At 40.3% G+C, this 25,486-nt stretch overlaps 1 protein-coding gene across 3 annotated transcripts in view; it reads left to right on the top strand.

Annotated features, from left to right (window-relative positions):
- The window catches only part of NALCN (sodium leak channel, non-selective), a 290,181-nt gene that overhangs the window by 170,808 nt on the left and 93,887 nt on the right, over positions 1–25,486 (top strand). For all 3 annotated transcript variants that reach the window (XM_028112068.2, XM_028112069.1, XM_028112067.1), the window contains one exon: positions 12,686–12,760. In XM_028112068.2, the coding sequence (XP_027967869.1) occupies positions 12,686–12,760 (75 nt within the window). The remainder of the gene's footprint in view (positions 1–12,685; positions 12,761–25,486) is intronic.

Below are 25,486 nucleotides of genomic sequence, written 5' to 3'. Positions count from 1 at the left end.
ACATCCGTCAAGCAGTGTATGGGGATGCATCGTTATCTGGTGTAAAGTTTTAGATTCAAGCAGTAGAATCACATGGAAGTAGTTTTGGCATTTTTTTACATGGGGTGACTTTTAAAATATGCACAAAAGGAAAGAACATTCAGCAGGGGGGAAGGAGGCCCGGCTTCCAGAGCGAAATCTGCCCGCACTGCGTGACATGTGGCTCCGAGCACTTTGCATCCTCCCTTCCAGGACCTTTAAGTCTCTGTCATTCATTCATTCATTCATTTACTCATTTGTGAATTCAGCTGTTTATTAAGCATCTACTGTGTCTAAGTTCCTTTAAAACTATGGAATAGCTTGGAGACTATTGATCATGGGTCCAAGGTAGGAGAGATATGATTGAAATCATCCATGTGTGGTAATAATCTATCTAATTGTTTTTCTATTAAAACGGTATACTTGTTTGCTATCCTCATGGCAGATTTTTCACATAGATTTAATCCTTTAGTGAGAGTCTCACATAGTATGAAAGCAAGGAAAAACCGATTCAGCCTAATAAACTGTTTACCAAAGTAATTTTTTTTCAAGTGAACTTCTACAGCGATCACTAATATGATGAAATAAAATGTTAAATCTGGTGCACTGACTTCTTGGGCAGTCTCATTTTTCCTTACGGGTCAAAACCATGGCACTGACTGTGGAACATGGAAGCATCTCCAAGGACTCCCGAGGGCTCACCTGCACTCCTAGGAATCCACGGAGCACATCTGGAAAACCCATATGTAATTCTGCCTTTTCATTCTACTGAGTCAAGTATCTGCCCAAACCATTTATTGTAATTTTTCCATCATGATTTTCAAAACATGATTCTAAATTAAAACTATAAATTGAAATAATTTCTTCTTTTATTCATAGTCTTTTCCAAATCTGGAAAGCAACGAGGGCACTTTGGGAAATAAGGTGGAGTATAGCTGTGGAGTTCAAAGTCTAGATTCAGGTTCTAGCTCTGTGGGTCACAAGATGGGTGACTTTAGAAGAATCCAACAACTTCCCTAACCTCTCTGTCGTGTATCTGAAAATGAGGATAATGATGCCGCACATACCCCCTTTCCACGATTGCCATCTCCATGTGAGCTGTATTTTTGAGGATGTTTTAGCCGTGGAATGTGAGGAAGATCGCAGCTATGCCCAACACTGAGTTTAAATCAGATGGAGTGTGCCTTTAAAGGTATACATTGATAAGTGCTGAAAAATTATTATATTAGTTCAGATGCTTTTAATTTGTAGAAGTATCACTGATCAGTTTAAAATGTCATTGATGCCCCTTCCTGGACCGAGTCCTTCTCTACCTTGATCCTTCCTTCTTTCCCCACACTTCTTCTCCCAGACAATGACTAGGATGCATTTGGTCTGAATCTAACTTCCAGTTTTAAATCATATTTTACTGAATTTAACATGCTGTCAACTATAGGAAGACTTAGTTTGTTTAGTATTAACAAAAAGCAACCATTAAACCATACATATAGATGATAAGGTGCACTCCAGTTTCAGAGTAGTTAAAATGTGAAAATAAAATGAGTGTCTTAAAATCAATGAAGTGCAGTAGTCTCCCACATATATATGTGTCCATCAAAAACATATAGTGCTTTAAATTTAAGGTTATAATCTACATTTTGTACCATTAGTTTGTAAGATTCATATTAATTTTGTAGTTTGAGAACTCTGCCCCAGTGCCCTGATGGCCGTCCCTGGGGGAGATGTGCTTGCATACTTTTTTCCCTATTATGACCACACACCATGCTGAGGCCAGTTTATACTTGATCATTGTTTCCCTCCTCAAGATGATTAGTAGCAGCAATTTTCAGAATAAATGGTATCCAACTCTGCATACATTCTCAGTGCTTTTGTCACCAAAGACTGTTTTCGAAGTCTTTATTTTAATACACGTAAAGTTCATTCAGCCATTAGTCTGTATAGTCATGAATATATGGAATATAACTGACTATGCCATATTTGTTTATCAGAACTTCCTGGTGGGTATTTACGTTGTTTTCCAATGATTTGCTCTCATAATATTGCAACTAATACGTTTGTACGCTGTGTCCACTTGTGTGAGAGTTTCTGTGGTATATATGCCAGAAAGTAGAATTCAGGATCCTCGATCCTGCCCAGATGGCTCTGTAGCATGCGCCTGCAAGCCCATATATCAAATCTGGTCCGCAGGCTTTATTTATACAGCTTGTGAGCAAAGAATGGTTTGCACGTTTTTAAATTCAAATATAAGTATTCACAGAATATCATCAGTGTTGTCTCTTGGCCCTCTAAGCCTAAAATATTTACTGTCTGGGGCTTATATTTGCTGACCCCTGTTCTGTGTGCAAGCTGTACTGATTCACCCTCTCAGGTGTTGAGAATCCCTGTGTTCTTATGTTCTCACTTCTAGTTGATATTGTTAGACTTAAGATTTTGAGAGTCTCATGAGTTGGATTTTGAGAGTCTCATCACTTGGCCTTAAACTTGCATTTTTGTCTTTCAGTAATTGTTAATAAGGGAGCACTTCTTCATGAGCTTACTGGCCATCTTTGTGATTCACCCAATTGTATTGTATGCTTTACCTATTTTCCTAAAGGCTAGTTTGTCTTTTTAAAATGCATTTGTTGGAGTGGTACATAGCCTCTGGATAGTAATCCCATAGGTGTTGCAAATCTCCTCTCTTAGGCAGCCTTTTGCTATTTCAATGTATCTGTGAGGGCTTTTGACATTATGTTTTGATGTGGTCAAGACGATCATTTTTTCACTTATTTGGTCAATATTTTTTCTGGACTCATGCTTAAGAAATTCTTTCCTACCCTGAGATAGTAAAAATATTCTCCTCTGTCTTCTTCTAATTGTTTTGAATTTCTGCCTTCCACCATTAGGTCTTTAAGTAATCATAACATACTGTTTGTACGTAGTGTGAGCCAGATAAAATACACCACTGCAATAAAATTCACATTGGTTTTTCCCAACCAGATTTATGGGAAGTTTTTTCCATTTCGAGATATTTAGTTAGCTTGCCTGATTGAGATATCTAAAGCCAAAAGATCAACTACTCAGATTCCTACATTTATAAGTGATTTTTTAAAATGAGAACTAATTAGTTCAGTGAAAGAAAATACTCCATATAACTAAATTAAACCTGATAGTTCCATTTCCAAACAAAAGTCTTGAGACTGAAGTCACTTCCCCAGTTCACTGGAGATTTTGCCTGGAGCATGATCAGCAGGCGCCTTGTTTTTCCTGACGTCCTCCAACCCACAGTCACTACCGTGGCCTCCATCAAGTTAGCTCAATCTGATTCAACCCCGTTTTCCTGAATCTCAGCTCCTGTGTCTAAGTACCAACCTACATCCTGGCCAGATTAGACAAGAGCTTAATCCCTGCCGTTTCTGAGCCTACAACCGGTGCAGAAGTAGGGCTGGTAAACACCAACCAACCAACCGACCGACCAACCAATGAATAAAGCCTGCCATTCAAGACCTAATGACACAAGTGATAAAAGGCTGTGGATTGCCGTGGGATCAGTGCCCGCATAATAAATTTCTGATTTGCACTCATCCAGCCCTCCCTGATCTGAAATAGTTAAAATATTGACAGCGAAACAGCTGGAAATGGTTTGTGGATTGACATATAAGTATGTGGTTGGAGGCCCTAGGCCTCTGTGACATATGCATCACATTCCCTTAAAAACTGAACACTTACGGGGCGCCTGGGTGGCTCAGATGGTTGAGCGTCTGCCTTCGGCTTGGGTCATGATCCCGGGGTCCTGGGATCGAGTCCCGTGTCGGGCTCCCTGCTCCTTGGGAGCCTGCTTCTCCCTCTGCCTCTCTCTGTCTCTCTCTCTCTCTCTGTCTTCCATGAATAAATAAATAAAATCTTAAAAAAAAAAAAAACTGAACACTTAGAAGTTAAAATCTCGATTCCATAAGCCTGTCTTTAGGCTTGAGCCTCATTAAAATGAGCATTTTTCTTAAATTGTATGCTTCTTTTTGCAAAATACTACAAAGCATTTTAAGCCAAATGGGAGAAAAAAAAAGTCCACATAAATATACAAGCTCCGCTTTGTTTTTTATCCACACTGGCCCAGTGGTGCCGCACAACCCAGGGAGTTCCTGATTTAGTCTTTTCAAGGACAGGCATATGCCAAGCAGCAAAACAAGAAAAAAAAACTGGCTGCAGTTTGTTCTGGAATAAAAAACAGCAGGCTATTCCATTGCCCCCTGGGGGCACCAGTTTGTCAGCCCACAATGAAAATCAAGCTTAAGTGTATAGCAAATGCATATTCATAACCATTATCTATTGTTTCTTTAAAATGTCTCTCTCATCCACCAGGTATGTATTGTGTATTTCTGTCCTGATCGCAGTTTGCCGAGTGCTTGTGAAATTTGTCTTTTCCCCCACTTTTGCCAATGATTAGGGGATAAGGACTGTGGAAGACTTACTGATCCAGTTGAAAAACCTCTATTTTTTTTCTTCGGTGTTTTTCCCTTTATTATTGTTTCCAAGGAAAGCCCTGGGATGTGAATACTGAAAGAGAGAAAATGTAATTAAGCGTTCATTGTGGATAGTCTTTTTGTTACCTTTGAAGTGCTTAAATTAACACAGCAATCTCTTGATTTTGCTTCTGTGGTGGCAGCTTTCTGAGAATAGTCATATTTTGCTGACAAAAATGGGCATTCCAAAGTGTAAATTAAATAACTTGGTTTTATAGAATTCATTTAAGAGTGCATCTGTGTTGAACAGATCCCATTTTACATTGCTCTGATTACATTTGACTTTTTTGTTGACCTATGTAAAAAAGAGATTGTTTCCAACTACAGCTCACAAGACAACTTAGGGTAGTGTGATTCAAAGTGGTAAGAAGGAAAAAGAAAAACACAGGATTATGGGGTGTTGACCAGATGCCTGCTGTGCTTTTACCATATGCTTGAAAATAATTTTTAAAAAGGAATTATTAATAAAGTTCACCGTAGCGAGCGAAATAAGATTAAAGGTGACATTTCAGCTAATGGGCTGTCATTAAGCTGTATCGTAAGGAAAAGAAAGTAGTAAAAGTAAACTTTAAAGAAGAAGTGGGAAGGGAAAGGGGAAGATGTATATAGGACAAAGATGTATATAGGACAAAGACATGACTGTATGCAGAGCTAGAGAGAATGTAAAATAAAGGTGGAGATTCTCAGCCAAGAAAACCCACTGGTAAGGCCCCCCTCTTTCACAATAAACTGTGACTTTCAGCAGTCTGAGTCATGCTGCCCCAAACGCTGAGTGTGAGGTAGAGAGGGTGAGCGCCCTGGTGTGCTGGGCAGAGTGGTCCCATCACAACAAAACTGGAGGGAATAATGAGACTGGGAACGCACCTGCCTCTGCATTCTGTAATCTCCCGAACCCTGCTGAAATGTGTTCTGGGTAAAGGAAGGGAATCAGACTAATTGTCTGTGGTTGAATGTATAAAACTTAAAACATCGCAAATACCTAGCAAAACCTTAGCTCAGGAGGATCTGACTTTTTCAGTAGAGTGCGAGGCGTGAGAGGAGTAGTCAGAGAAGGAAAGAGATTTTGTGGTGGCCAAACACCTATTAAGGAAGTGGGGCAGGAACCATATCGAACCTGGAAACAGATGCTTTGAAATCCACTTAGCTAGAAGGTCAGAATCCCACCAATATGTGGGTATGTCCAATTCATAAAAATTCTGGGAACGAGATTTGCCAGGCTTCCAGGGACTTGATATGTGACATTTTCCCCACTAAATGCATTATCAAGGCTAAAAATATCTTGAGAATGGACGTTATAATCTGAGCAAACTAGAAGAATTAGGTGCCTAGGATATTTTAATAGTTATTCTACACCTTTTCATCGAAATTGGTGATTCATAATGTATCAATATTGCTCATAAAATAAGGAAGTGGATAAATTACATAAATTACATCAGTTGTCTATTGCATGGTAGCCATGTATTATGTGGTAGAACAAATACTGGCATATTAATATAATGGACTGTTATAGACCTGTTAAAAGTGGAGAGTAGCCAAAGCATAAATATATATATATGAACTTCTTTTTTTATTTTATTTTTTTTAAAGATTTTATTTATTTGAGAGAGAGAATGAGAGAGAGAGAGAGAGAGAGAGAGAGCACGAGAGGGGGAGGGTCAGAGGGAGAAGCAGACTCCCCGCTGAGCAGGGAGCCCGATGCGGGACTCGATCCCGGGACTCCAGGACCACGGCCTGAGCCGAAGGCAGTCGCTTAACCAACTGAGCCACCCAGGCGCCCCAAACTTCTTTTTTTTTTAAAGCATTGTACAAATTAAATACCACTGGGTCGAAAGTATACATGTGCCTTAAAAAAGCTGAAGAGGAAATGAAGGACTGGACCATGAGCCTCTTTCTCCCGTGAAAATGCAGCATTTAAAAAATTCTGATGTAGTATTCTGTGCCACATTATAAATTCAAGTATTATGTAAATCTAAATATTAAAAATTAGTAAATAAGGCAGAGCAGGTTGACTGCATAATTTAGAATTGGTCAAGTGTAAAGGTAAAAGCATCCCGTGGAAACGATGACACTCTTGTGATGCATGTGGTGAGTCCCCGTAAAAAATATTTATTATATCAGTAACATTTTAATATAAACCTGTGAATCACATGTAATGACGATGGAAAACCTTTTGGCACAGCAATTGTGACACCTGTAGGTAAACACTGAAAGTAAGACTCAGACCTCAGTGTAATGCGTTCAGATTATTCGTGAGCATTACCTCAGCTTTTTATAAAAACAGAACAAACAAATGAAAAAAACAAAACAAAACAACAAAACACTGAGAGAATCGGGGAACAGTTCTTGCTTCCAGAATGAGGACTTGTCCCCCACTACTGTGACTTCCGGGGTGGGGAGGAAGTGGCCAACACCCAGACCAGCATGCACCCTCGGCCCCACTGTGCACAGCACCAGGTCCGTAGGAAAAGAATGTCTCCTTGTCAGTTTACGTTAAATATGTTGATAGTGGAGCTGTCAGCCTCCCTTCACTTCTATTCCTTTATCACAGTGGTTATTGCCGCCTTATTAGAGCCTGAGAAGGAACTACAAAGTAATTCTCACCTCCTTGCAATCACAGCAGTGAATCCTGCCTCTCCTGCACCTTCTATTTCTATTCCAAACAGGCCATCAAAGCCAGACTTCGGTCACTACCTTATCCCAACGCTCAGCGACAGGGACCAAGCTAAAAGTCCATGTCCAAGTGGAGTTTCAGGAGGAAACTCGAGCTCCACGCAGATTTTTAAATACGATTTCTGTGGGTGCCATCACATTGTCAGGTTAATTAAGCAGTGATGCTGAAACATGCAAAGATATTTGTTGAAAGAACTTAAGTTTAATGATGGTTGAAAGCAAACTTTAAACTTTCTCTTATATTATTCGTGAGTGTGTTGCCCAGACCCCTCCCAACTGCTTAACTCTAGATGTGGGGCTTTCAAACCGCACAGCGCCTTCATCATTTCTCCTTGCAAAGCCAAAGCTTTGACTTTTTGAGTCTTGCCTTCTCTCTGCCCTGAAAACTCAACTCCTATCTGCATGAGAAGGAGAAACCATGGCCAGCATCTCACATCTGTCTCTCTGTCCTGCTTTGAGGGGAGCTTTTCTCTCTCTGCTCCAGAAAGAATGTATAAAATGACTGGTTTTTTTTTTTTATGACAAAACCTTATGTATTTAATAGCCCTTTGTCAAACTGTACTTTATACTGTCTAGTCACTGTTCCAATGAGCCAATTTAAAATAACTACATTATTTTATTTGCCTAAAAATTTTTTATGCCTAAAAAAATTACATTTGGAAGGAAAAAATTAACAGAAGGGAAGCTAATGTCATCACTTAGTGATCATTACAACCTCCCTCTCACACCTCCCAGCCTCCGTTGGTGGCATTTGGGCAAATTGCCACCTCTCTGGCCTCTGGAAGCCACGCTCTATGGTACTTAACCACTCACCAGGCCCCAAACAAGCCACATGCTCCCAAGGCCTTGTCTTCGCACATGCCACCTGGAAATCCTTTCTCATAATTCTCTTCCTGCCAAAAATGATCTTTCTCCTTGATATTTTGTTATCTTGGTAGCACACGGTTGGACTTTATCAGTACCTCACAATCTTAAATAAGTAGCATTCAGAAGACACGCTCCGGCCCGTTGGCCCAGATCAGCTCTCAGAGGTCTAAATGCTCAGAACTAAATGTGTGATACTCTGATTGGGTTTAGTTTCTGGTTGTCAGTCTTCATACTTGTGTGAGCCTCCCTGTCAAACCCCGCTCCAGTTTCCCTTCACGTTCCTCCTTTCTGAGAAGAAACAACATTTTCCAGGACGGAGCTTGAGGGAGGCAGGGGGGCGCAGCCTGTCTCCACGGTAGGGCAGCAGCCACACTCAGGGCCCACGGCAGTGTTGGTGCCAACCCAGGTGTGCTCCACATCCGTGACTTGGCCCCACTTCTCATCAGAACTGTGGGGGGTGGCAGCCCTGCTGGAGACCCCACACAGATGAGGGGTGGCCTGCATGGAGTTGGAGGTCCAGGAAGTTCTGAGAAGAGAGGGAGGCCTGAGAGAACCTCAAGGACAAGTCCCTCTCAGTTCCCACCTGGAATGGCAGAATTTCCCGACTTCCTGATTAGGAACAACACTCGTGTGAGAACAACGGCCCAGGCTAGAGACCAGATGGAGAGTAGAGGGGCTTGAATGGGGACCCCCAAAAAGAGATGTCCATGTCTTAACTCCCACAACTGTGAATTTGACCTTCTTTGGAATAAGGGTCTTTGCAGATGTCATTAAACTAAGGTTCTTGAAATGCGACATCCTGGATTATCCAGGGGAGCCCTACATCCAATGACAAGTGTCCTTATAAGAAACAGATGAAGACGAGACACAGGAAGAAAGAGACGGCCACGTGAAGACAGAGGCAGAGACTGGAGTGATGCCACCACGTGCTAACGACCGCCTGGGGCCCCTGGAAGCTGGGAGAGGCAAGGTCGATCCTCCCCTGGAGCCTCTTGAAGGAGCATGGTTCTGCTGACAACCTGATTTTGGACAGCTGGACTCCAGAGCTATCATGGAGTACATTTCTGTCGTTCCCAGCCACCCAGCTTGTGCAACTTGTTACAGCAGCCCCAGGGAACTAACACAGAGGGTGTCACTGGGAATCAGACCTTAGCAGGAGCTACAGGAGCCGAGATGGTGATCAATTCACCAGAGGCCCCCAAACAAGCACCATCGCTGCCCCGGATGGGGGACAGAGGACAGGCCCCATGGCCACAGTGGACCAGACGCTGATGATAAGCATGCCCTTGACCCTAGGCCAGCAAAAGGAGCATTTATTCAAATGTAACTGAGTTTTAAAGGCCTGAATTGAATCGATACAGCAAGATTCAGTTTTCAGCCAGCAAACAAATGGAGGGTTTATGGACTAAATTAAATTCATGTGTAGAAATATCAAGAAAACTATTTTAGTTTCTCCTATCTAAATTTATGTCTGTATATTTTCATACAGGCTGTACCACACCACAGGGTTGTCAGAAGAAGATTAAATGAAAAAAGGGGAGAGCTGCAATTCATTGAGCTATTGTTGTTATTGTCTGTAATATTTCACAGACAAGGGCCTCAAAACTCAGTGTCTGGTGGCTAACTGAGGTCTCCCACCACGGTGCTCCTTCTACCCGGCCGCCAACCTACAGCGGCTCAATTTGACTGTGAACTTCATAGCAGTGAGCCCAATATCGTATCTGTGTTCCTGACCAGGCAGTGTCTGACACATCGATGGGGCCCAATCAACTTCCTGTCGAATTTAATCGAAGAACATAACCTCTCTGTCCTTAAGTAGCCTGCCATCTGTCTGGTGTTGGGAAAATAATTAAAAATAAAATATCCTGCCAACCCAGAAAACCTCTCCCCACCAAGGTAGATGAGAAAGAAAATAGTTTTATGATCAAATCAGCACCAATCCAGACTGCAGCAGGCATCACAGGCAACCCACTAAGGAGACCGCAAAGACAAAGCAATCTCACCTTGTATATGTATAGCCCGTTACATCTGTGTCCTCCAGATGAAAATAACCAGGCAACACATAAGAAGACGTGACAACACCATTTGTAGAGTTCCCCCTAAACTCACCTGGGTATTGGGGTGGCCATCTGTGGTAGCTAATTACCTTTATCCAGAAGAAAAAGAAAATGGATACCTTCAAGACAAGTAGGTAGTTTCGCAACATGACACCGTGTGGCTAAGTGACACTCCCCTTCCCCCCCACCCCCCCCCATGAAAAGGGAAAAGGGGAAATAGATAGGGTGCTGTCTGCCTGACGTTTATGTGTCAAAGAGATTGCCCCCCTCCAAAGAAAACCATTCCTGGGTTGTAAAATAAGTGAGATTTATTTTGCTTTTAATTTGATGTATATACATCTCAAAGGGGCAGGAGAAGAATTTCCAGAAGAAGACAAGTTTTCTGAAGGAAATCTCTAAGAAAAGGGAAGAGAACTGTCACTTTCCCTCTTATCATCAGGGAATTTTTTTTTTTCTTTTTAGATTTGTGTTTACCCTTTACTGGTAAGATAGGAAAACTGGTTAAATTAGGACTGAGGAGTGCCTGGTCAAGTACCCGAAGAGTGATGGAAATGGTGTACCCCTCCATAGACACTGCTCTTGATGAGAAGATCATGGTCATGCAAGGGGCCTAAACTTAAAGGGGACTATGAAAGGTCCTGTTGAGAATAATGTCTGGTTAGAGGAAGGCTGAATATATCTGTGCCTAGATGTCCGTGGTGTGGCAGACATGGTGACATCAGTAAACATCTGTCATCTAGACCATTCTGTATCTTCTTTAAGTTCTGGTAGGATTCCAATGGACATGGCTTTTAAACGGAGGGTATTGGCACTTGTCCCAAGGCAAGCATATACTGTCAAAATTTAATAATATCTGGCAGCTCTTTTTCCCCTTGTTATATACTCATTGAACGTGGAAAAGAGCTAGCCATTAACTTCTGCATAATAAATCTCTCTGGTACTTAAAAGTCATGACTAAATTGCCCTAACTTTCTTACCTTCATGCTTAGCCATCTAATACTAACGAATGGAAATAATTTCCTAAGAGGGAGATTGAAAGGAGGAACATAAATTAGGAATGAAAATGATCTATCAAATGAATGTGGAGCTTTAGAGAATTCAAACTTGAAAAAGGACTAAAAATTAAATATTTTTTAAAATTCTACTTTTGTGTTGCATTCTCTCTTTTACCTTATTTACCCATTCCAAAAAAAGCATATGCCTTTTTTTCTTTAATTTGTGAAATGTGGTGAAATACCAGGAAAAGGGGGAAGTCTGTTTTTCACAAAGGCAGGCACCGTTAACATTTCTTTTTTTTTTTTAAAGATTTTAATTTATTTGAGAGAGAGAGAGAGTGAGAGAGAGCATGAGAGGGGAGAGGGTCAGAGGGAGAAGCAGACTCCCCACTGAGCTGGGAGCCCGATGTGGGACTCGATCCTGGGACTCCAGGATCATGACCTGAGCCGAAGGCAGTCGCTTAACCAACTGAGCCACCCAGGCGCCCCACCGTTAACATTTCTAAAGTACCTCCTTCTAGCATTCGCTCTGTTGTTCTTTTTTGTACCTCCTTGCACTTCCACCCTGTACACTCTTACTTAATATTGTAATGTGAGCATTTTTTCAATACTATTAAAATTCATGAATGCATTCTTTATGTAGCTGTATAACAAATTATGGACAATAAGAGCTTACAAGGATAAACATTTATTTCTCACATATTTTCTGCAGGTCAGGAATCTGGGACAGGCTGAGCTGGATGTTTCTAGCTCAGAACGTCTCATGAGTTTGCAGTCAAAATGTTGGTGGGGCTGCAGTCCACTGAAGGCTTGACTAGGGCGGGAGGATCCTGTGAGATGGATCACTCACAGGGCGGGAGGCCTTGGTTCATCACCACATGGACCTCTCCATTGGGCCAATAGAGTGTCCTCATGACATGGCACCTGGCTTCCACCAGAGTGGCTGATCCAAGAGACGGCAAGCTGAAAGCCACAGTGTCTTTATCACCTAGTCTCATAAGTCACCCACAATCATTTTCGTAACCTATTGCACAGACCAGCCATATTCAACTTGGGAAGAGGCTCACAAGAGTGTGAACACCAGGGGACCCTCTTGGAGACTAGCTCCCACAATGGGAATTTGTAATGGCTGCGTGAATTTTATAATAGAGATCTGCATAACTGTATTACCTATTTATGTAAGGTTAGATACTATTTCTGGTATTTCATTATTACAAATAACTATCAAGCACCTTTGTATATAAGGCTTTTTAATACTCCAAATTATTTTATTTGGATATAGCCTCAGAAGTGGGACTGTTGAGTTATAAAAAGTTTTTTCTTAATTTCCATTTAAATCGGTTTCATAGAGCAAATTAATATCCTAAATTGTTTATTTCAGTTAACGTATGCATTTCCTTTAACATATTTGTGCTAAATACCTTAAAATCCCTATGCAATGCTTCACAACTACATGTTCATTTTTCATTTAATGCATTCTATGTAGTATATATTTTTAGGTAGATATTCTATATCATATATATATAATATTTTGATACTTACAGCATGTGGGTTTTTTCATTGTTATTTAACCATTTTATAGATCCTCCTGAGTTTGTTTGTTGCTGTTATTTTGGACAACTTAGAACTTGATGAAGATCTAAAGAAGCTTAAACAAGTAAGTAATGTGTGGGGAATTCTTCAAATCTGCATTTAAAAAAAATAAGGGTAAAACGTGCTTACAGATACTGTTAAAAGAGAGCTTCAAAGTAAAAAAAATAGATTTTAATAAGTAAAGGCAGTCTAAGTTGGCAAAATTCTCTATTGTTTAATTTCTATCCATTATCAACAGGGAAGGTTTTTTATTGCTCTATAATTATCCTAGGAATATTTTCATATTACTATTTTGAGTAAAAGTAAGATGGACATACTACAGGAAATTGGATTGGCCCCTCTTCTCCTTCTGCCATTACATGAAGGTGTTTGAAAATGAAATGCCTCAGGGCCAGATTGCCATTTTGCATAATTATGTGTAATACTCTTGGCCATCATCATAAAAATATTAAGCATCAACTTGCCTGACCTCTAGACACTAAAAGAGAATTTAGTCTTGGTGCTCACAGTCATTATAAGAAATAGAATAGAATAAATGATCAGCTCTGTGCCCAGTTATGTGTGAAAACAGATTGGATATTATAGCATTGACAATCATGCCCCCAAAAATGTAAATGAAAATGTGTGAAGGTTATATGATTGATGGCAGAAAGATAACAGGCATGATGGACCATTCTCGTAGTTTCTGTTGCATGGAAGATCTTTGGCTTAAATATTTGGCTGTATCAAAGAGTAGAGACCCTTTGAGAAGTAGAGTTGGTGGGAGAAGAGGACACGGGATAAGATATTCGTTTTTTTATTAAAATATAGTTGACATTCAATGTCATATTGGTTTTGGATGTTCTACATAGTGGTTCAACAATTCTATATATTATGCAATGCTCAACATAAGTGTAGTTACCATCTGTCACCATACGAAGTTGTTACAGTATTACTGAATATTCTCCATGCTCTACTTTTAATCCTCATGGCTTATTTATTTTATAACTGGAAGTTTGTATCGCTTAATCTCCCTCGCCTATTTTGCCTTTCCCCACCTCTTCCCCAGCAACCACCAGTTGGTTCTCTGTATTTATGAGTCTGTTTCTGATTTTTTTGTTTATCTGTTCATTTGTTTTGTTTTTTAGTTTCCACATATAAGTGAAATTATATGGTGTTTGTCACTCCCTGTCTGACTTATTTCACTTATCGTGATACCCTTTAGCTCCATCCATATTGTCACAAATGGCAAGATCTCATTCTTTTTATGCCTGAGTAATATCCCATTATATATACATATACATACACCACCTCTTCTTTACCCATTCATCTATCAATGGACACTTGGGTTGCTTCCATATTTTGGCTCTTGTAAGTGCTGCAATAAACGTAGGAGGACATATATCCTTTCGAAGTGGTGCTTTTGTTTTCTTTGGGTAAGTACCCAGTAGTGGAATTACTGGATCATATGGTAATTCTGTTTTTAATTTTTTGAGGAGCCTCCGTATTGTTTTTCACAGTGGCTGCACCAGCTTGCATTCCCACCAACAGTGCACAAGGATTCCTTTTTCTTCACATCCTCGCCAACACTTGTTGTTTGTTGTGTTTTTTGATTTCAGCCATTCTGACAGGTGTGAGGTGATGTCTCATTGTGGTTTTGATTTGCGTGGCCTTGATGATGAGTGATGTTGAGCATCTTTTAATGTGTCTTTTGGGCATCTGGATGTCTTCTTTGGAAAAATGTCTATTCAGTTTCTCTGCCCACTTTTTAACCAGATTGTTTGGTTTTAGGGGGATGTTGAGTTGTAGAAGTTCTTTATATATTTTGTATTTAACCCCTAATTGGATAGATCATTTGCAAATATCTTCTACCATTCAGTAGGTTGCCTTTTCATTTTGCTGATGATTTCCTTTGCCATGCAGAAGCTTTTTAGTTTGGTGTAGTTCCAATAGCTTATCTTTGCTTTTGTTTCCCTTGCCTGAGAAGGGGGGTAAAATATTCTTGGATCACCCTCCCCACCACTGCAAGAATAATAATTGGGATGTTAACAAAGAACCAAGGCTACAAAACAAGTCTTGCCTGGAATTCTAGGAAGGCCCTACACATTCAGAAATTTTAAATTGCATCTAAGTTGTCTTTTTAAGGAAAGCAAAGACATAACCTATTTAAATGGTTTTGTTGTCATTTGCATATCTTAAAGTCACTTTAGGCATTTCGTCTTTGTATTTTTGTTTATCTCCAAAGTCTGTGCTTTTAACCAAGGGCAGTCAATAAAAGAAAAAATATATATTTGATAAAAAGGATGCCCACTGTGAGCATATCAAGGAAGGATTTAAGTGCTTTCCTGTCCTTTAGCTACACAAGCAAAATGGCCCTCCGGGCACAGTGGAAATGATTTCTTCCAGATCTTTTCAGTTTGCAGCAACAGTACAGGTTATTCAAATGAGAGTTGGGAACTTCTTTTATGCCATTGATACAAACGCTTTATGCAGCTTCTAGTTACAGAAATAGGTAATTAGTGAGTTCAAAATTGAAACTGACTAACCATATCAATAGACATAACTAATAAAAATCTGCTGTTGTATAACCACCTTAGTCCTTGCTTTACAAATCTAGTATTTAGATGTGGGTTTTCCTGTATACCATGTTTACTATGCATAGATTTTAGTAGAGAACATTAAAATGTGTATTCTATGGATAAAATGAAAATATTCTATTCTTTTAAACTGGTGGTACAGCCAGGTTCAATAGGGTTTTAAATAACCATTGACCAATTAAAATTCCATATAATTCCAGCCCACATTTTTCTAAAATAGTTTTTCCACTAGAAAGAAGTAAAATAAATCTGTATGGCAGTTTCTTTTCAAGTTTATGAATTCAGATGTACTAATATTTGATATTAGTGTTGATATTATATATATATATAACATATATGTATACTTTTTATCTGACCCCAAGAGAAAAACCAACAATAAAAAAATCAGGACTTTAATTGACATCTGACTTTCTTCTTGGACTCTACAGTTTTAGTAAACTATATGGTGCTTTGCTTTGAGCATCTATCATTAGTTATAAAATGGCTTTTATTTAATCACTTGCTGTATATTAGTGATGCTTTGTATTTCTGGAAATCCTATACACCATAGCTGATTGTCCAATTATGCCAGCCTACAATTTGAAGTATCTTCTTAGAATATTTGGAGATATTTGAACACTGAAAATCCCAACCATAAATAAAACAGGAAACTCATTTTTATTGGTACATTTTTATTGATTAGACTGACACTCCCTATCTATTAAATTCACCTATTAATTCATACTTGAAACTCACCAAATATTAGCTTACTAAACTAAAATATCCTGTTTCATTTTTTTCCATTCTGTATAAGAATATTCTGTTTCATGAGTTTTTACTAATTGTGTCATTTTTTATACCCCCCCCCACCTTATTTCCAGTGATCTTGGCCTTTGAGGTGGGCCTCATTTACATAGTTTCAAGAATACACCCCCACATACACACACATACACACACACGTATACACTTTCATACACACATGCATATAATCATGTGAATAATGTTAGCCTGTATCTCACAGCTTCTTGCAGACCTCCAATAAAAATGTTACCTGAAATATTTGTTTATTTAGTTTTCAGTGTGCAGCCTCAGCCCTTAAGGGTTTAAATGCAAATACTCTATTTTTATTATTCCAAGATAGAGAATAGAATGGGGAAGATGTAAAAAGTACTTGATTTTCTTAACATTTTAGGGTCCAGACAGCACTGCATACTCCATAGTCTGTCTTTGCTCAGTACAAACTTTTTTTTCCTCTTTTATCCTTTCACCAACTAATCTGTAGGTTCTTACAGCTCCAGTAATACTTGCCGGACTCATTCAGTGCCAGGTGCTGTGTATTTTCACTTATTTAAATTTCATAGCAACCCTATGATGTGGTTATTATTAATATATCCATCTTACAGATGAGGAAACTAAGGCACAGAGAAGTTAAGTCACTTGCCTAAGGCCACACAGCTAATACACAGCCGAGTTAGGATTCAAACCTAGGCAATTCAGACCTAAAGCCCAGGCTCTATTACTGAGTCACAGTAAAGCTATATAAATGCCAAACATGAGTCATACCTGTTGTGGAGGCTCACTCATAAGACTATTAATTACTCGTGTATAAATAATCATATTTTAGATGACGGAAATGTTATTATATTCGTGAAAGAACTGTTGGTGTGAGAGGCAGTTTTCTAAGGAATGGAGGTGAATTAAGCAACCCAGTCATTAAAACTATCCAAAATAGTTCTTTGTTTCCCTGGAAAAGCAGCTGATCTAATCAGAGCCACTGGAGTTAGGACTTTGCAGCAGGTAAGAGCTCAGATGCTTACTATTCACTCCACACGATGGCAGATGCTGCCCAAAGCACCTCTTCTCTCAGTGACCTTCTGGAGCAATGAGCCTCTTCAGACACTGCCACAATGTGCTTGCAATATATCACATTTCAGTGAGGCCTCTAGAGACTTTTAATGTATTTTATTATGATTGTGGTAAAAACAACTGTGTTAAAATGTAAATGTTGGTTCGTAAACATTTTTCAAGAGTAATAGAAACCAGTGCAAGTCACCTCTAAAATGGAGAGGTTAAGTATGAAACACTAAACAAAGCTATTAGAAAGAAAATGTCTGTTCTCATGCTTGGTCAGAGGAGGAGCTATGACCCTGAAAATGGCTGGGATAGGAGAGAGCTAAAAAGTACAGGGAAGACGCTAGAAAGGAAGAAAAGCAGGAAGATGTGAAGTAGGGCCCTAGGAAAACATTCAAGATACGAAATTAAAGAGCATAGATTATGACTCTAACCCATGATGAAGGGGGAGCAGTGAGACCGAATCCAGAGTTAGGAAGGGGATCAAGTCAGGTTGTCAAATGGCAAAGGACACCAGAGCCCTTCAGGGAGAAGCTCCCCGAGGCCAGGTGCTGGCCAGGCGTTGGTGGAATCCTGGAATCACATTCTTCTTCAGTACAAGCATGCTACATATCTTTTTCCCATTGCTTTCTGGTCACCTCCTTGGCCTTTGAGACAGTGGTTTCCACCTGGGGACTGCTGACCTGCAGGACTCTTCAAGAGAAAGTATGGAGCCAGGCGCCTTTTTTTTTTTTTTTCCTAACATTTCAGGAAGCCTCGAGGGAATCGTTCATGCACCCGTGTAAGACCAGATGTGCTAACTCAAAGCTGGAAATCTGCAAATTCTAGGTGGTAGTGCAGCTTACCTTACGCTGAAGCTCTGAAGTTTCTTCGTATATACCTTCCTTTATGGGAAAAGAAGAAACATTGAATTATTTATTGCTTAATAAAGGCATTTTGAAAGAGGAAAGTGTTTTTTTTTTTTTAAATGGGATTCAGAGGGGCATACTAAAAGCGCTCCTTGAGGATACATTTTTTGAGGGGTTCTAAAGTACCTGTTCCCACCAGGCCCCCCTCGGCGGTATCACCAGGGTTGTGCCTTGATAGCCACTAAGGTAGCTTTTCTTTTGTCACTCTTTAAGATAAATGATGTTCTAAAAAACCATGCCAATGATGCTCCATAAGAAATTCATCCTTTGCTTTCCCTGTGTGTTTGCATATAAGACGCAACCGATTCCTGGTAGTGATACAGCAGCAGCCATCACTCACGGCTCCCATACCTAATTAACTAGAGACCAGGCTTCCCTTTTCACCAGCCCAACGCCCAGCACAGGCCCTGGAGATGGAAATAGATATAGATACGTGGTCAGATAGAAATAAAGATATAGGCATATAATGGTTTTCTATGAGATTGTCTGTGAATGTGTAATTTGGCTACTGAGAAGCCAGATCAATTTGCATACAAGCTAAAAATGTCCTTGACCCAGTGCAGTCCTGTGAGCAGTAGTCGGAGACAGTGACCTTGATCCTCAGTGGTGTAGCAAAGACACTGGAGAATGTAGGTGGAGTTTTGCAAACTTCAAACGTGAAGAAAATCCTCACAGCTGTAATGATTTTTGCAAATTCAGTGCAAACAGATATAAAGGGTTTTCTTTCAAGCAGTATAAAATTCATTAAACTATGAAAAAAAAAAACCCACAAAGAAGCCTCAGGGAAAGAATCATTGAAAGGAGAAGTGTAGATAGTCTATTTTGATTAAATTCAAAACTCTGAAATTAAAACTGTTTCCAGTGCTGTGTCAAGTCTCATTTGAATCCTGGTTCAAATTTGATGATGGTTGGTCTTTGGTGGTGTCCCCTGCATGGTGAGAATGGACATGTAAAGGAACCTTCCTCTCTTATGACTGTGGTTTTTTTTTAAATTATATTCCCTTTAAAATATGAGTTCTAGGGGAATATTTCTCTTTAACCTCACCTGTGAGCTTTCATTATTATCTCCACTTTGTGTCTACACGAAGGTCTTTCCAGATGGAGAGCAGTTGCACAGAGACCAGTGTTGGGGAGTGTGCCATTCAGCTCCGCACTGGTTGCCGTCTCCTGATCTGGGTCAGGCCTTCAGTCTTCTCAGTATTTTGCCCACGAGTGAATTCATTCAGCCTAGTATAACACAAAAGAGTGACATAACTCTGTGATCCTAAGTACCACCTATTGAAAACTACCTCATGCAAGGCACTGCATGTTAAATTATTGGATTTTATGCTGAATATTAAAGACACAGAAACTAACGCTCAAAGGAGGACATTTCTTGCCCAAGTTCATACAATTCGTAGGTGCCTAAGTTGGAACAGCATGGGCTCTCTGACTCAAATCCAGTGTCCTCACCAAGGGACATCACGGTGCCTGCTCAGAGAACCAGTTCCTTCGCTGATTATGAGATGCATGTCTAGAAAGTAGGTTGGACAATGTGCTTACATTTGTGGATCAGCATCTTCTCTTCCTGCGGGTGTATAGACGGAAGGTCAAATTATAATCAGAATATGGTGGAGGGAGCCAGGAATTGGTGTGGGGAGGAGGGAGGAGGACTGTGTGATTCAAGTATGTCAGGGCAACAGGCTAACGTCATCTGAGGTATCCCTTTTATCGATGGGATGCTACTGCTCAGAGACAAGATCTACCTGTTTTATAGTCCTGAGGTCTGACTACTTCTCTGCTGTGCTTCAGACATTGTGTTGGAGGCAAGGGACATAATGATGACCAAGAAATTGTTCCTGCCTTAAGTTGCTTGGGAGGTGGTGGGAGAAAATGACATGCAAACAGATGCTGTGAGGGGCTTGGGGACACATAGGAGACTCGCACAACTTTAGCCATGAAATCAGAGGTGTTTTCTCACAAGGATGGTGTAGACTAAAATCCGAAGTAATGTTTATCTGGGTGAAGGGGATTAGGAGGAAGTGGCCTGAGGAATGGCACTCGAGACCAAGAGGACAGCAAGCTTTTTCTTTGGGTAAGAAAAAGCATTAGAAGTTCACTGTGACTCAGGTGTTGAGCAAGGGAGAAAGGGTGTGTTGGAAAAATGAGCAGGGAACTGCAGGTGAAAAGCTGTGAGCAGTGCTGAGTATTTAGGTAGTGTCCTAAGGGCATTTAAGCCCAAGAGTGACATAATGTCCCCTACGTTCCAGGGAATGGACTGAAGGGGCCCTAGACTGATGATAGGAGCATGGGTCCTGAGCCAGACGGTGATCGCAGCCTCAACTAAAAGAAATTGAGCCAAGGGAACATACAGGGGTGGTAGAATACAGAGGGTAGGATTTGGTGGTTAGTTGGAAGTAAGAAAAGAGCAAAGGCAGGAGACCGGGGTGTCACCCAGGTTTCTAGATTGCCCGAGGTATGCCAAGACAGAGAGAGCAAGAGAAGGAAGAAGGGGGGGTTCATTTGTTTTATTTGGGGGGAGGGAGCTGGCCACATTTACCAGGAGATGCCTGGGAGATGTTTATGAGACAATGTCTGTGGTAGATAGAAGGTTTAAAGGTTTTGGTAGAGTCTTGGGGCTGAAAGAGATATTAGGGAGGAGCAAAAGTCAACATGCAGGTGGTGATTTAAGCCTTCAGAAGTCCTAAGTTTACCATGGTTCCTGAGGAACAATACATGAATGTGTAAGCCATGAGGAGGAGCCTGAAATATGAATGAGAAGTCGAAGCCCAAGAGGGAGGAGGAAAGTCCAGAATCCAAAGGTAAAAGTGTTTCAAGAGGGAGACTGTGGTCAACAATCTCAAAGACGTCAGAGAGGGGGAAAAAACGTCACCATAGAAAACACTTCTATTTGTAATAACATTAGGAAGAATGAAATATTGAGGTGTAACCTTAACCGAGGACATAAAAGATTTCTACACTAAAAATGATAAAACATCACTGAAAGAAATTACAGAAGACCCAAACAAATGGAAAGACATCTGTGTTCATGGACTGGAAGAATTAATATTGTTAAAATGTCCTTACTACCCAGTGTGCTTCACAGATTCAATGCAATCCCTATCAAAATCTTAAATTGTTTGCAAACAGAAAAAAAAAAAAAATCCTAAAATTCATGTGGAATCTCAAAGGTCCCCAAACGGCCAAATAAACAAACAAATAAACAAAGTCCCGAAAAGGACAAACTAAACTGAGGGCTCACACTCCGTAATCCCAAAACATATCACAAAGCTACAGTAATTAAACAACATGCTACCGACATAAAGACAGACCTGTAGATCAGTGGAACAGAAGAAAGAGAGCCCAGAAATAAACCCTCGTGTCTATAGTCAAATGATCTTCAACAAGGGTGTCGAAACCACACAATGGGAAAAAGAAAGCCTCTTTAATTAGTGATGCTGGGAAAACTGGATGTCCACACGCAAATCGGACCCTTACCTTATACCATATACAGAAACTAACTCAAAATGGATTAAAGAGCTTAATGTAAGACCTACAACTATAAAACTCCTAGAAGAAAACATTACAAAAAAGTTTCATGACATTGAAATTGGCAGTGACTTCTTGGCTATGACATCAAAAGTACCCATAACAAAAGCAAAAATAGACAAATGAGACTACATCAAACTTAAAAACATTTGTGCATCAAAAGAAACAATCAACATGGTGAAAAGGCACTCTATGGAATGGTATAAAATATTTGCAAATCATGTATCTGATAAGGGGTTAATATCCAAATATATAAAGAATCCTACAACTCAACAACAACAACAAACAAGTAGCAAAGGACTTGAATGCACATTTCTCCAAAGAAGATATAAGAATGGCCAAGAACCATATGAAAAGATGCTCAGCTTGGCTAATCATCAAAACCACAATGAGATACAACCATGCAGTCATTACAGTGGTCACTGTTAAAAAACTAGAAAATAAAAAGTATTGGCAAGGATATGGAGAAATTGGAACACTTGTGCACTGTTACTGGAAATGTGTAGCCACCTTGGAAAACAGTATGAAGCTCTTCAAAAAAATTAAAGATAGTTATGATCCAGTAATACCACTTCTGGGTATACATCCAAAAGAATTGAAATCAGGGTCTCGAAGAGATAATTTGCAAACCCATGTCTGTTGCAGCATTATTCACAATAACCAAGAGGTGGAAACAACTCAGATGTCCATTACCAGGTGAATGGGTGAAGAAAATGTGGTGCATACATACAATGGAATATTATTCAGCCTTAAAAAGGAAGGAAATTCTGATACATGCTACAGCATGGATGAACCTTGAGGACATTGTGGTCAGTGATATAAGCCAGTGCCAAACAAATAAGTACTATATGATTCCACTTCTGTGGGATTCCTAGAGGAGTCCAGTTCATAGAAACAGAAAGTAGAGTGGTGCCTGCCGAGAGCCAGGGGGAGGGGCCAGGGGAAGTTCAGTGGCTACAGAGTTTTAGTTCTGCAAGATGAAAAAGTCCTGGAGGTCTTTTGCACAACAAGATGAATGTACTTAGCACTACTGAACTGTACCCTTAAAAATGAGTGCAATGGTACATTTATGTCATGTGTTTTGATCGCAACTTAAAAAAAAAAATTAATGAAAAATTGGCAACCACAGTGGCAGTAAGGTGGTGGTAGGTGACAGCGATGACAGCAAGCTCAGGCACTTGGGTAGAAGTTGGGTTCTAGGAGATGAGTAGAATGACAGCTAAGAAGTGAAAATGGATTGCTATTCCTTTCTTCTCAGACTTGTCATCCTCAGAGCTTCCAGACAGACCACTCGTTGCTGGCTGATTCTTTATGTTTTTAGATATGTCACCACCATTTACTAGAGGACTATCCAACTTTTCCTTCCACGGCCGCATGTGTGGAGAGTGATGTTTACACAACACATAGGGTCAACATCTGGGAATCCCAAGCAGTTGGAGGCATCAGACATCCAGGATTCCTGCTGCTCTTGGAAACACTGAGCTGCCCAGGGGCCAGAGGATCAATATCCTCAAGAAGCTACAAATCATTAGCGGCTGGGGGTTGAGAAATGGTGTTTACTGGAAGCCTTTGACATACTCGACTCCACTTGAAGCTGCTCTCCATCTTTTGGTCCGAAATGACTCTTCAGTTGTCAATTTGCATATTACTCCCCATAATTTTCCGCAATTTAAATCTCAGCAGGTCACCTTATATAGTATTTGCTCGGCTATTTCTGAAATTTCTCCATTGTTAGGCCTTTGTTTAATAATAAATTCTTATGTTAATAAAGACATGAACAGCACTATCAGTTCAAAGAGATGAAGCAACTAAGGCTAAAAACCATTCAGATCAGAGTTCAAGCCAAGAGGTCATAACAGAGGCCCAAATTTGGGGATATCAATTATCAGCATTAGACATGGCCTAGAAATCCAGAAGTCAATGCAAAAAGGGGAAACAACCAACCGGAATTTTGAAGTTAAACCGACAATAGTCAAGGAGTGGGGCATCAAACAGAGCAGATACCTCTTAGAATTTATGTCCTCCGGCTGTGCATTCAGTTGTATCCCTCAAAAAGAAATACTGAAGCCTGAATCCCTAGTACTTGTGAAGGTGACCTTATCTGGAAACGGGATATTGGCAAATGTAATGAAGTTAAGATGATGAGGTCTTTAGGGTGAACCTTAATCCACTCTGACTGGGTGTCCTTATATGAAAAGGAGAAGAGACAGACAGACAGACAGACAAGAACAGCATGTGATGAAGAGGCAGACACACTGTGAGGTGTGTACAAGCTAGGGAGCATCAAGGATTGCCGACCGTCACCGGAAGCTAAGAGAGAGGCATGGAACAGACCCTCCCTCAGAACCCCCACAGGGCACCAAGCCCACAGACATCTTGATTTTGGACTCCCAGACTCCAGAACTATTGGACAATATATTTCTGTTGTTTTACGGCACCCAGTGTTGGTACTTTGTTACGACAGCCCTCAGGAACTAACACAGCTACCAGAGCCTTGGTCTCTGGCCTCTAGATGAAGTGCTCCCTTTTTGGCACAAAGTAGCTGAGAGCATGGCATAATGGGGGGGGGGGTAACAGGTGCACCTCAGGATGCAGACCAGCTGTCACCAACCAAGAGCAGCTTTCTCAGCAGTCAGAATCTTTACCTTCACCCTTCATCAAATAAGGCCATAAAAAGTGAGTTTTATAAATTTGAGACTTTCTTGGAAGAAGAGTTTCTCTGAGCCCTTCCAGATTTTCATCCCATGAATGATGGACCCAAACCAGATCACTTTCAGAAACCTTGTTCTTTGCCTCATTCTACTCGCACTTGGGACTTTTTATAAATTACCTTAAGTCTCTCTTGCCTTTTAACAAACGTAAAATGACTTGTCTACATCGAATTGTTGGTTGTATGGTTCGACAATTGTACTAATTCAGAATTACTTTCATTACATTTTTTTCTCATAGCACTCTGCAAGACAATCCCTCAATTTTAAAAAATGGGAAGGTTTGTAGGGGAAAACATGCCCAAATTGGGGGAGAAGCTCCCCTCTTCAGCTCAGACTGAACTCAGCACGCCCAGCCCTATGCCTACAGTGGGGACTCTATCCTGTTTGCTTTCTGTAATCAAGAGAACAATTTTTTTTTTTTTTTTTTTAATGAACAGCAATTTTTTTTCTTTAGATCCTTTCACAGTATGGGAAACTGGATTGTTACGGTTCTAAGGAAAAAGTATGACAGACAATTGGTTTTCAGTTTTATGAATAGCAAAAGGACTCTTTTGTAGCTGTGTTAACACTATAAGGAGTGAAGTCTATAAGGAGTTTTACCCTGTGCGTACCTAAACTCGAATGTGAATACACTGGAGGTGTTGTCATTGCCTTGACTCCTTTTGGACTTAAGTTTAACACGGTCCATCTGTTCTTTATTCTGAGTCTCAGTCCCTATACTTTGGATTTAAGGACATAAGTGAGAGTATCAAGGGTGACTCTTGGTTTCGGGTTCATCTCCTTGGATGGATGAGAGCAACACTCACTGAAGCAGGAAACATTAGCACAGAACCCTTTTCAAAGGAAAAGATCAACAACTCTGTCTTGGGCATGTTGTGATGAGTGTGAGACTGAGTGGAGACATCTAATGGCTGTATGTGTACATCTAGAGTTCAAGAGTGAGGGCTGGCTCACTAGAGATACAAATATGGATGGTCAATGTAATTTTCACGTAGCCCCTGCCTACCACATGTCAGGCACTGTTCTAGGCACGTGGGATAAGTCAGTGAAGGAACCAGACAAAAATCCTCACCCTCTCTGATTCTTCGACTCAAGTGATGTTCTCTGTATGGACATCACAGTGCAAGTTGTGACTCTGGGTGAGGTTGTATAGAGTGGAAAGAAAAGAGATACTAGAACCTTGAAGAATGCTGTTTAATAACTGCAGGTGCTTTACTGTAAGCGCAACACAAATAAT

This window comes from Eumetopias jubatus, unplaced genomic scaffold (genome assembly GCF_037043125.1).
Source record: "Eumetopias jubatus isolate StellerSeaLion01/CBP00866 unplaced genomic scaffold, mEumJub1_p1.0 scaffold_3, whole genome shotgun sequence".
Lineage (NCBI taxonomy): Eukaryota > Metazoa > Chordata > Mammalia > Carnivora > Otariidae > Eumetopias > Eumetopias jubatus.
The sequence above is the reverse complement of the archived record's forward strand: the minus strand, read 5'-3'. Positions and strand labels throughout refer to the sequence as shown.